At 46.3% G+C, this 16334-nt stretch overlaps 1 protein-coding gene across 15 annotated transcripts in view; it reads left to right on the top strand.

The window, feature by feature from the left end:
* The window catches only part of Ank3 (ankyrin 3), a 295079-nt gene that overhangs the window by 203314 nt on the left and 75431 nt on the right, over positions 1-16334 (top strand). For 14 of the 15 annotated variants that reach the window (XM_041656440.1, XM_041656439.1, XM_041656442.1 and 11 more), the window contains 2 exons: positions 19-142; positions 5073-5175. In XM_041656440.1, coding sequence (XP_041512374.1) covers positions 19-142; positions 5073-5175 — 227 coding nt within the window. Of the gene's footprint in view, positions 1-18; positions 143-1783; positions 1796-5072; positions 5176-16334 lie in introns of all 15 variants that reach the window. The other variant, XM_041656447.1, reaches the window with a different exon arrangement.

The following is a 16334-nucleotide window of genomic DNA, read 5'->3' as shown; positions in this document are numbered from 1 at the left end:
CTTGCTCTCCATCCGCAGGTGAAGATGCCATCACAGGGGACACTGACAAGTATCTTGGGCCACAAGACCTTAAGGAACTGGGCGATGACTCCCTGCCAGCGGAGGGTTATGTGGGCTTCAGTCTGGGAGCCCGGTCTGCCAGGTACTTGATTATCCCCTCCCCCGCCCCCGCCCCCGCCCCCGCCCCAAAGTTTACTTGCAACAACCACGATCTATCATGAGCCAGCACCATGCCCATCTTCCTCATGACTCCAGAACATGCTCTTTGGATGCCATGTGAATTTCGTGGACCGTGCTCAGTGCAAACGTTTATGCTCTGCTATTTTCCTTGTCGCTGGCTGTGCGTAGTCTCGTGTAACAGAACACATCGATCGTTCGTTCTTTCCCCCCCTCGTACTCTGCAGCCGACTCCCAGCATGCTACCAGCTGAGCTCCCTGACAGATTGGAAAGCCAGTCAAGGTGGCATGTTTCCAAAGTAGTTCCCTCCATAGTGGAAGAGATTTCTAGTTACGGATAAGAAAATTGTATATGGATTATTTGGTATACTTTGCTAGTGAAAAATTAATTCGTGGTTGATCGGCAGCACCCTTGATGATAAAAACAAAAACAAAAAAAAAAACTTAAAACTGTCTGCATGCGTAGACAGTTGAGGTTTTGCCGTTACTGTGTTGGTCAAGGGCCTGTTCGGAGTGTAACAGTGACTTATCAAGAGTCCCAGACAGCAATGGGGCTAATTCAGCCCTTACAGCTGAAGCAGGGAAGCCTTGACTCCCGAGTCACTCATTGTGTGAAGGAAAAAGGACCTTGTCCAAAAGGCTGGGAATTCTTTCCCCCTGGTGTGGCTCAGCTGCAATGTTTGCTGACTGTCAAAGTTATTTTAAAGCTAATAATTAAACTTTCTAAGCGAGAGCCCCGAGGACATTTTCCTATAGTTTAGGAATCCGCTGTAAAAAGTTTCATTGTCTAATGGTAAACGGCACTGCCCACAGAGCAAACCTTGGGGATTGTTCCCAGTGCGGTTGGTGAGAACATTTTAGACGCTGCGCTGCCTTTTCTTCCAGTTTGCCTTTTAAAAATAGAACCTCGGATAACTTAGTAGATCTTTTTTCTTTATAAATGGGCCCTAAAAAGACGTGCAAACCTGATAGGAGCAGGTGTCAGCAACAAAGAGAGAAAGAAAGAGAGCCTTTTAAAATGTGTATTGTTTCAATCACATAGTCTAAGAGATAGAAATGTCTGGATCCTTCAAGGGTCTTGACTTTGGTCTTCTGTGTAGAGTTGGGTACCACTTATACTTCTATAGTGAGCTGCTTTTGCCCCCCTCCTCACACTTTTATGAATATATCCTTTGTAAAAAATTCTAACCTCTCGCTTCCAGTGAGCTATGAAGTCTAAATATCACCTGTTGTCATTTTTTTTTTGTCTTAAGATAATTTTAAGGATTTCTTGTCTCTGATTTTGACTCTGCCGTTATCTGTTGTTGTTATATGTAAGTCATCTTTTTCATATTGGCGACTCATGTTATGCTCAGAGGCAAGTATTTCTTAAGGCATATTTTTATAGTTTTATTTTTAAAGAATTAATATTTTAATGTTCTTACAGCATATCATTAGAGCATTATCAAGTCGGTTATTCTGAGTGTAACATTTAGAGGGACATTCAGTGTATGATTCATTCAACCATAACATTTGTTTTTTTCTTTTTTTTTCCCTGTCTGATTTTTTCTTTTACATTCTGTTTCTCCTGGTTTTACTTTTTTTTTCTAAAAATACTTTAAAATAGTCCCAAGATCAGGTAAGAAGATGTGGCGCTTTTGTGGTGTTTCTCTGCCTGTCCCTGACCCATGTTCCCATTTTTATTTACTTCGGCATTTGTGCTGTGCTGGCCTGCAATGTGCTTTTTAAAAAAAAAAAAAAAAATTTTTTTTCACTTTCCTGCTCAGCTTTAGGAAATCAGTTATGATTGGGAAAGGAAAAAAAAAAAAGAAAACCAATCTACGAAAAGGAATCTTATATAATAATGACTGGATTCTAAAGGAATTCCTCTCTCAATACATTTTGTAGAGTGCATGACAAAACTGGAAAGGTTTTGTTAGGTCTAAAGAAAAATAGTGTGGTTTGTTTGCTGGTGGCTGTTTGTTTGAGCTGTCCTAGACATCCCAGTAACATTTTAGCCCAAGCCAGCATGTTTTCCTAACAGGCCCTCCATCTAACACTTAGGTTTCAATGATGGCTACAAATAATCTCTCTGACCTTAGTTTAAAAGACAATTTAAAGCCCGGCAGTGGTATCGCACGCCTTTAATCCCAGCACTTCGGAGGCAGATGCAGGCGGATCTCTGTGAGTTCGAGGCTAGCCTGGTCTACAAGAGCTAGCTCCAGGACAGGCTCCAAAGCTACAGAGAAACCCTGTCTCGAAAAAACAAACAAATAAACAAAAAACAAAACAAAAAGAACAGAGAGAGAGAGAGAGAGAGAGAAGAAAAAAGCAACAGGCTTTCTAGACCCCCTTAGGTAAATACTCAGTACTCTCTGGTCGTGAGTGTGCTGGGATGAGTCAGGGAGTCAGAGTGTTGCTTGGTAGATTTCCTGGGTCCATCTTCCTGATGGCAGGAAGCAGGTCTGGTCTGGACCGATCCTTAGGAATCAGAATTTGAAGCATTTTTATGGCTAGCACCGGTCTGAGCTCTCCTCTGCCGCTGTCACTCACAGACAAACAAGGAGGAGACCATGCTAGAAGACGATCCACAAATCTTAGATTTGGAAATCTGGATCACAAATACATAACCTCTCTTTAAAAGCTTTGAAACGTTTGCCTACTTATAGTCCAGTTAGGGCTTAGCTTTTGTGGACCACGGCATGCTGCCCCTTCTTTGAAGAAAGGCGTGGTCTAGAAAGTGTAAGGAGTGTGGCCTCCCAGGGCTTCTCAAATTATGTCAGTGAAGCCGCAGGTCCGGAAAAGACACTAACGGATGGTGTAGCCGCCTGTCACCTGTGGGTCTTTCAACTCAAGTGTGTTAGTTAAATGTGGTACAATTTAAAGATCTGATCTTCAGTCGTGATAGCCACAGCCCAAGTGGTCAGGGATCACATGTGACCAGGGGGCATGGATACCCCTCCAGCCGTTACCATCCCTGGACAAAACTGGGCAGTGTTGAAGGAAAGCACCCGAGGGAAGGGAGCTGCTGCTGTGTCAAAGAGGAGCTAAGGGCCAGAAACAGGAGTAAGGAAAGAAAGGCAACTGAAATGAGGAGGAGAAAGGAAGCTTTATGATCGCATGACTGGCCTGACCGTACAGCCCTATGGCGCGCTGGGGGGCACCTATGTGCCTGGATCCTGCTCGTCACAGTCAGTAAATATTTGCTGAGCATGCTTGGTAATGACCTTGGAATGAAGGTTAATTCTGAGTCAGAGCGCTGAGCAAGATAGTCAGAGAAAGCTGAGATTCTATCCTAAAGGAACGACCCACCTTCTGCGGATAACGTGTGTGAACCAGCTAAGGTTTCAGCTAGAAGGCAGTGGGGAGAAATCCTGCTGTGCAAAGGGACATGCATTATTTGTTCTCTTCTGTGCTGTCCTTCCATACACACACACACACACACACACACACCCCAAAGACAATGCTACAACCTGACCAATGCATCCGATGGTAATACAGAAAGTCCTACTTAGATCCACTTTATCAGTGAAGCAGGCAAAATTACAAAGAAAAATACTAAGTTCCTGTGGTAGGGATGAGGACTCCTCCCTACACCCATGAGGACCCCAAGATAAAAGGGATCAGTGTGCATAATGCTAGTTGGAGGTGTTTCATGGCTGGGGAGTCATGTCTAGGCTTCACCTCAGCTCTTTCCCATACTGTAACTGCCTCGTGAAAGGTCAGTCAGGTGGGAAACCTTGTCACAAAGAGGTGACGACTAAACATTCTTTCCTGACAGCCTGCCAGTTAAGTAAGGTAGCGGGGTGAGTGGATAATGACGGTGGAGCGGTAGTTCACAGCCAGCATCCTCCTTGTCCCCAGAGGATCATAATAAAGCCATTAACCCAAGACTCAGATAAATAATAACCCTGATCATCACGTGACTTGTGTGGCTAGATGCAGTCTTAACCAGATAATTAACCTTTTAGAACCATCCCCCCACAATCCCATAATCCACTGGCTTTTAGTTTAAGAGTCCATATAGGCCGAGTGTGAGGAAGCTGAACAATTCAGGGACTGTCTATGAGAGTGTCTACAAAGGATAAAAGTTAAAAAAAAGAAAGAAGGCAGCAAAGCCAAGGAAAGACAGTATTTGAAGACGGGGAATGTTAATGTCTTCTGGAGCACGACCAAGAAGTGCATGTGGCTGTGTTTCTGTTTCCCTTCTTGAAGATGTCCTTGAATGTCAGCTGCAAACCAGAGCTCTTAGTGTGCAAACCCATAGCGGGTTTCCGGAGATTCACCCTCAGACCCCACCACGGCAGAATAGTTCTATCTCAGTATGAAAGGCAGTGCAGTTGAACTGAAAGAGGCACCTCCAACATAAAGTCCTTAAGAAACACTGCCGGGGCTGGAAAGATGGCTCAGTAGTTAAGAGCACTGGCTGCTCTTCCAGAGGACCTGAGTTCAATTCCCAGCACCCACATGGCCACTCACAACTGTCTGTAACTCCAGTTCTAAATGATCTGACACCCTCACACAGACATACGTTCAGGCAAAACACCAATGCACATTAAGTAAAAAAGTAAGAAAATTGTTTTTTTATAAAAGAAAAACACTTGTGTTATTGGGTAGAGGTTCTTTTCAATGCCATGTTGGTTCAGCGCCATAGTGGGGTACCGAGAGTCACCATGCATTTCATCTCACAGAACTGATATGAAATTGGCCAGATTTAAAAATCTCAGTCATGAAATTTAATGTCTTAAAAAATTTAATTTTTGAAATATTTCTTTTAAAAAAAGAGAGAGAAAAGCACATTTGTTGGTATTTTTAGCCATCTTGCCTGTTTTTAAAGCTGCATGCGTTTATTTTCTTCCATCCCATCCCACCCATCGCCATCTCCCACTGTTGAATGGTAACGGTAAACACAACAGCCTCCGCTCCTTCAGTTCGGATAGGTCATACACCTTGAACAGAAGCTCCTACGCGCGGGACAGCATGATGATCGAGGAACTTCTCGTGCCATCCAAAGAGCAGGTATGTGTTCTTGTTGTCCTTGGCTCGTTCAGCCTCGGCTCACGTGCCGTACTCCAGCAAGCTCTTGGTCCCATGACAGCAGTAGCAGACATATATACATATGCATGTTTGACTTTGTATTTGTATATTTGGGGGGTATTAGCCAGTTAAAGAAAAGCACCAGCTATGCCATAATCAGAGATGTCTCTCTTTTGCAAGCACCCTCCCCCATATCTCACAAAGGGGAACTTTCTTGTGTCTAGGTCAAACGTCTTTGCTGTTCAGCTTGCTGGCATTATTCACGGGAATGTTTTCTAAGTGAAGTGTGTATGTCCATTGAAAATGGCAAGACTTGTGTATAACAAGCAGTCCCAGATTAGATCCGATGTGCTTTTGATCTGTTCTTTTCAGGGTTTTCCAAGGCATGGTGATATTTTCTGTTTCTGTAGAATCTCTGCTGGATTCTTTCAATGTTTATGCATTTCCTTCTTTATGGTGCTTACGGATGATTGGGTGGTGTGTGATGTAAGAAGACCTAGGAACACAGTCCTGCCACACATGGACTGAGTGAGAATGGATGGTTCTGGAAAAAAATGCAGATACACACTGTGCCTGGTTTTGATTGTCCACAGTTAGGGACCCAGTGACGGATGGATCTGCCTGGACTATAAACCAGCTTAAAAGGTAGCTTGTGATATTTGAACACTGTGAATCATTGGTGAAATTATGCCACACCTACGCATTGCACAAGGCGATGAGTGACAGTCACACACGCCCAAGCTAGAGTTCACTAGCGATAGGGGGTCAGCCCTTTGGAACTCCCATGTGTCTGGAGATGCTGACGTCAGGCCCACAAACGTGCATTGTACTTCACAATGACCTGCAGTGAATGTTACATCATGCTGTCTAGAATATTCTCAATAAGCTGACCTTACAGAGGGAAATAGAGAGGCAGACAGTGTCAAGACAGTAAAGAAAAATAACCTTTGCAGGGTGATTATAGGTGTAGTATATGTCATGGGTTCTAGGTGGGCGTAAGTTCAAGAGGGGGCCCTTGTCTCAGTTATAAAACTAGGCTCTTGGGAGCCTGGTGTTGCCTGACACTAGTAGAGATTTTCTGAGGAATTTAATCCCATCTTGCTGTTTTCGTGTTTCCTGCCAAAGGAAGTGTTATATATATTGATGTTACTCCCGGTTCCTTAAGGGAACCCCACAAAATGTTGAGTATTACAGATTATAGGAAATACTGTGGTTGGACCAGACCGCTTCACACTCCTGCAAGACACACTGTGGATGCCTCATTAAATAGAACTGGGGCGCCTCCATTTCTCACTGGCTGTTCGTTTCAGAGCAAGGGTCTGAAATAGGCGCTTTCCCCAACATCAGCACCAGCACCACTGTTACCGCCAAGCACATCAGAATCAAAGTACAAATCAAAAATAAATGCTCGCCATGTTCCTCCCTCCTGAGGGTCGGCTGGGAGCTGGCCCCAAGATGTGCGCGGGTAGGATGGAGGGGGCAGCGTGTACTCAGGACTAAGGAACTGTGAAAAATAAAGGAGAGGCCGAAAGCTTCAGGGTGAAGCGGGTGCTCGTGGAGTCAGTTGGCAACTTCCTTCTCAGAAACCAATGTCATGGTCATGGTCCTCAACCCTCCTGATGCTAGGACCTTTATTGATACAGTTCCTGATGCTGTGGTGACCACCCACCCCCACCCTGCCTCAACCATAAGATGATTTTTGTTGCTACTTTCCTAGCCGTAATTTTGCTACTGTTATGAATCTTAATGTACATATCTGTTTTGTGATGATCTTAGGCAACCCCCACGAAGGGGTCTTTAGAAGGTCGCAACCCACAGGTCGAGAACCACTGACCTATGTGGCCATCTCTAGAGCTCTCTCATCAGCCAGAGACCACACAGCACACCAGGAAGGAGTCTTTAGGGGAACAAAAGCAAACAAATTAGTGAGAATTGTAGAAGCCAGAGATTGTTTTCTTTACTGACCAGCTTGTTCAGTGAAGACCACTCAAGCCCATGGATGCTTGGGGACACCTTGTAAAGGTCTTGGATGGAGATGTGCTCAAAGACATCAGATTGCTCACTGTGGTCCCGGTGTAGGGTTATGTAGCAGAGTCTGTGTTCCAGGGGGTGGGGTCGCCAAGTTTTCAGGAGTGACCTGAATTAGCCAGCTACTTATTTTTCAATGGTTCATCTCTGGGACAGATGGAATACATCTGACAGAGCATGTATGGATAGGCATGTGTATCTGAGTTACTGTTCTATTGCTTCAAGAGATGCCGTGACCAAGGGAACTTAGAAAAGAAAGGATCTAAATGGGTGTTAGTCCATGGCCATCATGGTGCTGAGCTGGAGGCAGATGGGCGGGCAGGCAGGCAGGCATGGTGCTGGAGAAGTAACTGACAGCTTGCATCTGATCCACAAACAGGTGACAAAGAGACTGGGCCTGGCATCGGTTTCTGAAACCTCAGACCCCACCCCCAGTTACACACCTCCTCCAACAAGGCCACACCTCCTTCTCAAATAATTTTACCATCTGTGGACCAAGCATTGCGAGAGATGAGCCTAGGAGGGGGGTTCTCATTCAAGCCTCCACAGTGTGTGTGTGTGTGTGTGTGTGTGTGTGTGTGTGCGCGCGCGTGTGTGCGCACGCGCGCTTGCTGAGGTCCGCAGCTGATGCTGTGAGGTGTCTTCCTTGATCACTCTCTCTTTACACATTGAGGCAGTCTGACACTGAACCGGAGTTTACTGATATGACTGGTCTGGCCTGTCTGCTTGTTCCAGGGTCCCCTTGCCTCCACCTTCTGTGTGTTGGCATGGCAGGTGATCACAAGCCCGCCTGGTTGGGGAATCTGAACTCTGGCCCGCACACTCCCACAGCGAGTGTTTATTCACAGAGCCATATGCCCGACCCCTACCCCACCCCCTGTTCTTTTTGTGATTTTCAGATATTAAATTGTTAGATTTAGGTGCAAGGGCATGTGGATATTCTTTTTTATTATTATTATTCTTAGCTTTTTAAAAAATACTCTTTGCTTCTTTTTAAAGATTTATTTATTATGTATACAGTGCTTTGCCTGCATGAATGCCTGTAGGCCAGAAGAGGGCGCCAGATCTCATTACAGATGGTTGTGAGCCACCATGTGGTTGCTGGGAATTGAACTCAGGACCTCAGGAAGAGCAGCCAGTGCTCTTAACCTCTGAGCCATATCTTCAGTCCCCACGTGTAGATATTCTTTGCAGCTTTTTTTTTTTAAAAAAAAAACTTTATTTGTATGAACACCTTTAAAATAACCTTTAAAAGAGGGGGGAAGGAATTTTTGAGAGAGGTGTGCTAACTGGAGGCCAGGAAACGGCTGGCTCTGGAAAGGAGAGCTGCCAGATAGGAAGCTGCCACCGTACTCTGTGCACCTCACAAGAAACGTTTACTCAGGTTCACGGGTGCAAGTGAATTAAAACCAAATGACCCAGAGTGAAAAGCTTGGATTTGGAAAGAAGGCTCTGCGGTTAAGAGCACTGGCTGCCCTTACAGGGGATCCAGGTTCAGTTTCTGGCACCCACATGGCAGCGTAACCATCTGTAACTCTAGTCCTAGGGCATCCAACACCCTCTTCAGGCCTGCACAGGCACTTGCCGCGCCCGTGGCATGCATGTGCTCAGGTAAAACACCCATGCACATAGGTTATAAAAAAGAAAGCGAGTCGTCCCGCTCTCTCACCTCTAGCTCCATGTTGACAGATTTCAAAAAGACAGCTTCTCCAGGGTACTAAGGGAGCCAGGAAGCATGTCATAAGTTTTAAACATTTAGCATTTCCGAACTGCTGAGCCCTGGCTTGTGATCGGGTTCAGTGCTACTCATCACTCTCTGCTTAGAATTTCTCTGACAGGTCAGGGTAGGCAGCGGACACAAATTAACTCTGTGTGAACTTTCTCCCGCAGGCTAGGCCCTGCCCTGGCTGAGAACAGCCTCCGCTCCCTCATCCCGATGACTAATGTGTTTGCTTATTAACCACAGCTAAAGTACAGTTGAGATACAAGGTGACCAGCCTGGACCGCCACCCCCCAAGACCCCAGGATCTTAGTTTCTTTTCCTGTTGCTTTTGTGAAACACTCAGGCAGCAGCAACTGAGTATTTTAGTTCACAGTTCAGGGGATGGTCTGTTTGTCCCGGTGGGGAAGGCAAGGCTTTTGAAGTAGCTGGCCACATTGCTTCTACAGTCAGTACCAGAGAGTCATGAATGTGTGCCCGCCAGGGCTCGGCTCCCATTCTCCGTTGGCACCGTCTTGGATCCCCGCCCTGCACAATGGTGCTACCCACAATTAAGATGCATCTTCACACCTTCATTAATTTAATTACTTAATTGATTCCGTCCCCTCAAGGCCCATCTCCCTGACCATTCTAGACCTGTCCCGTTGACATTTAACACTGTCAGTCACACTGTGCCATCCCAGGATCTCGGGCGGGGTCGAGGCAGGTGTGGATGCTAGAGGCTGAGGGGGCGTGGGAGAAGTAAGCATCCTGTATCCCTCCCAGGCCTCAGTCGTGTGGACCACGTCATTCCTTCCCCATAGGAAGTGCATTTGAATGAAGTACGCTTCACAGTTCAGCTGTGCCCCTTGCTCATCCGTGAGCCCTGCTTTGGACACGGGAGTAGCATGGTGGATTCCTCTGCCAGCACATCCTAGATAATGTCCCCACCCACGAGAACTGCTCAGTCCCTGACTCAGTGGGCCTGGGAGGGACCAGCCATGGGAATTTCAGTGTGCCTCCGAGCTGAATGCCAGTGCTGCTGCTGACTAGGGGTTCTTAATAGCGAGTGCACAATGGGGTCACTGTGCCTCTTTTGGAGACACCCCATGTCTGGACCCTAGATGTGGGTGGTTTCTAAAGCCCCGCAGGTGATTTCCACATGTCCGTCCAGCTAGAAACACTGGTCACGGCATCTCTGACTGCATTCGGTATTTCTGTCCCCAGCTCATCCACACCCACTGGCTCAGATTACATCATCACTGCCCATGTGCAGATTTCTGTCATTATTCCCTAAGCAAGGCGATGCAGCCATAGCAATTACATTACAATAAGTATTACACATATCTAGATATAGTTAAGAATGTACAGGAAGCTACGTATAGATTTTATGATAATTCTACAATCTTATGTAATGGACTTGGGCACCTGAATATGAGAATATTAGACGGGGTGGAGAAATGGAATATCTCCTAAGGACAGCTATATCTCAACCGGTCATCATCTACAATGTTTGATTTTAAAGCTCAGATGTCTGTGTGCCAGGTTGTCTTAGCATGTCACTAGTAACCCAGGCTAGGAGTGTAGCTCACTTGGTTGGATTCTTGCCCAGCTAGTGTACATGAAGCCGTGGGCTTGGTCTCCGGTACTACAGAAACCCAAGCATGGTGGCACAGCCCCTGAGAAGTGCAGGCAGGAATCCAAGGGCATCCTTTATGACAAGAGGGAGTTTGGGGCCAGCCTGGTCCATGGGAGCCTACCTATGTTAAACCAGCCATCGAGGAAGAGTGGGCGAGATGGCTGAGTGGGTAGAGGCTCTTACTACCAGGCCTGCCCACCTGAGTTCAGTCCCCCAGAAGCAGAAAACGGTGGGATTAGAAAATGGACCCCCACAGGTTGCTCTCTGGCCTCCACACATACCACTTGACATATGTGCTCATACATGTATACACACATACACACACAAAATAAAATTTAAATGTAATTTTAAACTTTTGTTTATTTTTCATTTATTTTATGTGTGTGGGTGTTTTGCCATGAAGCCTGAAGAAGGGGGGTCAGATTCTCGGGAACGGTAGTTACAGATGGTTGTGGGCTACCATGGTGGTGCTGGTAATCAAAACCCTTGGTCCTCCAGAGGAGCAGGAAGTGCTCTTAACCACTGCCCCATCTCTTCAGCCTCTAAAATGTAATTTTTTTAAAAAGACTATCAACTGTATTTGGAATCATCCCTTTTTTGATAGTTGTTAATGAAGAGAAGAATAGTTTCAAAGGAAGCCTGGCTGTCTTAAAAGAAATCAATGGATGTGACTGTTTCTTCTGATAGAATTCCTAAGAGCAGCTCTCTAGTGTGCCTTAGGAAACGACAGCCCATGGTCCACATCAGCTAGTCCCTGACTTATACAGAGAGTGATGTTCATCATATGCCTTAAGCGGCTAGGGTGCTTCTGGCAGGGGTAAAGGTGGCATACGGAGTGCCTGGCCTTATCCTAAGCATCTTGCCAGCATTAATTTGCTCACACTTCACATCAACCTTAGGAGATAAATTTCCTGGCCTCATTAAAGGCAGACTCCTCATGACTGTGGTGTGGGATGAGTGGGAGGAGGGTTGCAGGGCACAGCTTGAAGTGGGCAAAGTCACTGCCACTCTCATTTACAGACTGCCCCCATTTAGCGGCTGCAGTATCTATCCATCAGTTTTGCTCAGGGTGGGGAAGAAGCCAGCCGGGAGCCCAGGGATCTGACACCTGGTCCCCAAGTCTGACACCTGGTGGTGGTAATTTTCCTGACTGTAGTGTGTGCCTCTGGTCCACTGTTTTGTGGCATACGATTACTACATTTAGGCACAGTAATCGTCATGATTCTTGTTTCTAGCAAGTTTTAGCAGTGTTCTTTGAAAATGAAGAACTCATAACACTCAGCAACAGGTCTGAAATGTGGAGAGCCAGGACGTACGGCATATAAGCTGCAGCGAAAGGAATGAGGCGTTTGACCTCTGCCTGGCTCTATGCATACACCCCTGTGAGTGGCAGAGCCAGTATCTCCATGGGCAGATTCTGCCTGCCCCACTGGCTTCTCTGTCAGATCACTGAAAGAAGGGTGGAATCCCCTCCTCCTCTCCGAGGCTGAGACCCAAATGTGGCTATTTAGGGCATTCCTGCTCCTGCAGAGATCACAGTAAAGGCTCAACAACAAAGTAAAATTGGAGCCTGGTAAGACTGTAAGACTCCAATTTGCCTAGGCTTTTAAAAAATAACAACAACAAAAAACCGTGTGTGTGTGTGTGTGTGTGTGTGTGTGTGTAGGCCGGGAGACAACATTGTCAGAAAGTTTGGTTGCAAGCTTCTTTTCTCGCTGAACCATCTTGCAGGTCACATCTAACCTTTGGAGAAAGCAGTTAAACCATAAAAATGACTAGCACCCGTGTTTCTAGGCGTAGATCATGAGACCAAGTGAGCTATGGCACCTGCAAGGCAACCCCACTGAGATTAAACCAGCAATCTAATTTCCACCTTTCCTTATCCCAGTTGAACCTGGGTCTCAGTCTTTACTCACATTCCTGCTGAAGGTACCAGCAGAATCTGATGTCAACAGCTACATGTCCGCAGCACCACTGGAAGGCTTCTGGCATCTTCAAGCACTGACTATTGTTTCAGGCTTTCCTATGTAGGAATAGATTTATAACTAACAAAATAAAAGTAAGGTGAGCGATCAATCCTTCGAGAACATAGCTATAAACCTTGGTGTTCCCAAGCACCCCCACTTTAAAAAAAAAAAAAAGAGGTCTCTTACCATTTCCTACTAGGAGATGAATAGCCTGCCAGCATTTCTTGCACTTCTGCCCACTTAGGGGCAGCATGAAGAGAGACGTGGGGCAGCTATTTCTGTCCCTCCTCCTCTGCTTGGACTGCCTTCCTATTGCAGACTTCCTTTTAGTCCACATTTTGCCCTCGTGATTTTGACCTATGGATGCAGAGCAGGCCTTCCAATAATGACATATTTTCAAGGTCTAATGAAAGTGTTTTTTAATCGGTTGTTATGTCGCCCAAGCTCATTACAAGCTAACTCTTACATTTTAAATTAACCCCTATTTCTTATCTATGCTTTGCCAAATGGTTTGGTAACTTTTCCTAGTACGCCATGCCCATCTTGCTTCTCTCTGCGGCTGATCACTAGTCTAGACTCCGCCTTCCTTCTTCTCAGCATCCAGGAGCCAGACTAGGAGTCTGATTCTTCTGCCCAGTCTCTTCTTGCCCAGCTATAGGCCAGTCAGTTCTTTATTAACCAATGAGAGTAATACATATTCACAGTATATAGAAGGATCATTGCATAGCACTTAGCCCATAAGATGCACACTGGCAGGTCCTTCAACAGAAACTGCATGCTTGCTTTCTTGAGATCTTAGCCTTGTCAATCCTCTCAACAACGGAAGGAAAAGCTTATGTAATCCAGAAGCCCCCTGTGCTAATAGGGTTCTCTCTTGCGTGCCTTACCGCAGTGACTCTCCAGTTCTGCCGTACTTGCTAACTTTGCTGTTCCTTCTGCCTGTGCGACTCTAAGCAGGGCTCAGAAAGGGGGCATAGTGGCAGAAGAAAGCCAGCTCCACGTGAAAGATTTGCCTGATAGTCCCCAGGGAGATAAGCACCTGGCCTGGCGACATTTAATATGCTGCTTTCTTCCTGGAAGTGCTTGGCCAGCAGTACTGGGGGTATTTACTCAACACCTCACAAAGATGGCTCAACGAGATTGCAGGTCTGTTTTAAGGCAAGGAAGTTGGTATTGTGAGTTTCTTAAGTCACTGGGGTCAGTTGGTGGTGATGTGCCCCACAGGCTCAGCTTTCAGGCTAGCCCTGGTTAGCTTCTTCCCACTGGACATAGCTAAATTAGCTAGAAATAAATCAAATTTAGAAATCATAAAGAATCGTGCTTCATTATAGCTTAAATTCTAATCCCAGTGTAAGTTTTCACTGTGTGTTGTGGTCCACACTTGCCACCCCAACTACCGAGGAGGCTGAGGCAGGAAGATCAGGAGTTCCAGGTCAACCTGGTCTTTTTTGTTTTTTTTAATTAATTAATTTATTTATTAAAGATTTTTGTCTCTTCCCCGCCACCGCCTCCCATTTCCCTCCCCCTCCCCCAATCAAGTCCCCCTCCCTCATCAGCGCAAAGAGCAATCAGGGTTCCCTGCCCTGTGGGAAGTCTAAGGACCACCCACCTCCATCCAGGTCTAGTAAGGTGAGCATCCAAACTGCCTAGGCTCCCACAAAGCCAGTACGTGCAGCAGGAGCAAAAACCCATTGCCATTGTTCTTGAGTTCTCAGTAGTCCTCATTGTCCACTATGTTCAGCGAGTCCGGTTTTATCCCAGGCTTTTTCAGACCCAGGTCTTTAAAACTACAAGGGAAAAAAGGCTGGAGGTTTAGCTCAATAATAAAGGACTTCCCTAGCGTGTGTGAGACCCTACGTTTAATGCTGATACCTGGAAAAGAAGGGAGAAACAAAGAGCCTTATACAGCAATAGTAGTTGATTTCAAGAAAAGAAATACTTGAGAGAGAAGAGAAAGTCTGCTTTGATTTTTACATTACCGCTTGCATTAATTTTGTTGTTTCTCATGTAGTGCAGGCTGGACTCAAAATCACTGCGTGCCTGAGAATAGCCTTGAATTTCAGATCCTCCTGCCTCAGCCTCGTGAGGATGGAGTTAGAGCCGTGTACCACCACACATGGCCTGAATCAGGTCTACTTTTATGGAGTCCATTTCCCCAGTTCTTTTGGTTTGGTTTGGTTTTTAGAAGCAGGATCTTCCGTAGCCTAGATAAACTCACTACGTAGCCAAGGGTGACCTGGAACTTCTGACCCTCCTGCCTCTACCTTTCAAGGACAGACAGACATCACCCGTTCTGCCATCCCTGATGGATCCTAGTTCTTAAAAGGTTCTGTGCCAGTGTGTTTGCTATCTCCTTCCAGGCCTCCATGCCTCCCATGTTACTCAGTTCTGTGATAGAACACTGCGACCGGGAGCAACATGTGGAAGAGATTACTTTGGCTTCCCACAGTCTCGGAGAGTTTAGAATCCACTGTGGCAGGGGAAGGCATGGCCGCAAGCAGCAGGCAGCAGGCATGTTGGCAGGAACTAGAAGCTGAGAGATCACATCTCTAGCCACAAACACAAAACAGCACACTGGAAGCCGGACAAGGCTAAAACCTCTCAAAGCCCACCCCCAGTGATGTCCTTCAGCAAAGATGTAGTGCCCCCCCCCCACCACCCAAACAGCACTGACAACTAGAGGCCAAGTGTTCAACTACCTGAGCCTGTAGGGGACATTTCTCGTTCAAAGCATTACACCACCGATGAATAGGTACTGTCATTTACTGCCTTGTTTTCTTTGGTGTGTGTTCGGTGTGTCTGTGTGCCTGTGAGCGTATGACATGTGGATATGTATGCTTGTAGGCATGTACACGTCACAGCTCCTGTGTAGAGAGCAGAGGCAGTTCTTGAAAGATCTGTCTTGTTTCTTCGGCTGGCTGTGCGCTCCAGGCTAGTGGACTCACAGGTTTCTGGACAGGTTTCTAGTACCCAGCTCCCTGCTGTCCCCCTCGGCAGCCGGTGATCTTTCCCAAGAGTTTTAGGGACCTTAGTTCCAGCCAAAACAGGGTTTGTGACTTTGACACTGAAAAGAATGTCAGTTTGTGAAGCAGCCCTGGAGATTGTGTTGAAGATATTTTAACACAGGTTTAAGCACAGGGGTCATGAGAAGGAGAGTCACTTAGAAGAAAGGCGGACCACCTAGGGCCCCTGGGAAGGCCCAAACGTGTTATTTTCACAACAATCGTGGGTAGGATTTTGATGGAATTTCAAATTACCGCTGTATCAGTGAAAGGTTCCCAAGGGCACCTGATAGCATCTCAATTACAGAGTAAAAAAGTCTCACCCACAGGGGGACGTTTTGTGTGAGAGTTTCAGGCTATATCTGGGGAAAATGACGAGGTCCTGCCCACGGTCATATGCATTCAGGCTTTACACCCGCCCTATCTCAGTACTGGTTTATCTATAGATGAAAGCAACATCAACATTATACCAGACTTCTGTACAGATAGCACCAATTACGCTGGAATTCTTCTTAGCTAGGAGAGGCTTCTGTTCAGGCCCTTTTCCTTCTCCGGTGTCTAATTTTGCTCCTCCTGTCCTGCCTTAGGAGTGCTGAGGGTACAGATGTGCACAGTCACATCTGATTTTCCAGGGGTCAAACTCAGGTCACCCCAAACTAGTGGTAAGACTTCTGTCTCAGCCTCCCAAGTCCTGGGGTCACAGCTGTACCTTACCATGATCTGCTGAAATAGGCGCTCTTTGACGTTTACAAAAAGAAGCCTGCAGCCGGGGAGTGTAGGTGGCTACTGTATGTCACACTGTTAAG

This window comes from Microtus oregoni, unplaced genomic scaffold (genome assembly GCF_018167655.1).
Source record: "Microtus oregoni isolate MIOR12 unplaced genomic scaffold, Mior012 000007F_ref0000211, whole genome shotgun sequence".
NCBI lineage: Eukaryota > Metazoa > Chordata > Mammalia > Rodentia > Cricetidae > Microtus > Microtus oregoni.
The sequence above is the reverse complement of the archived record's forward strand: the minus strand, read 5'-3'. Positions and strand labels throughout refer to the sequence as shown.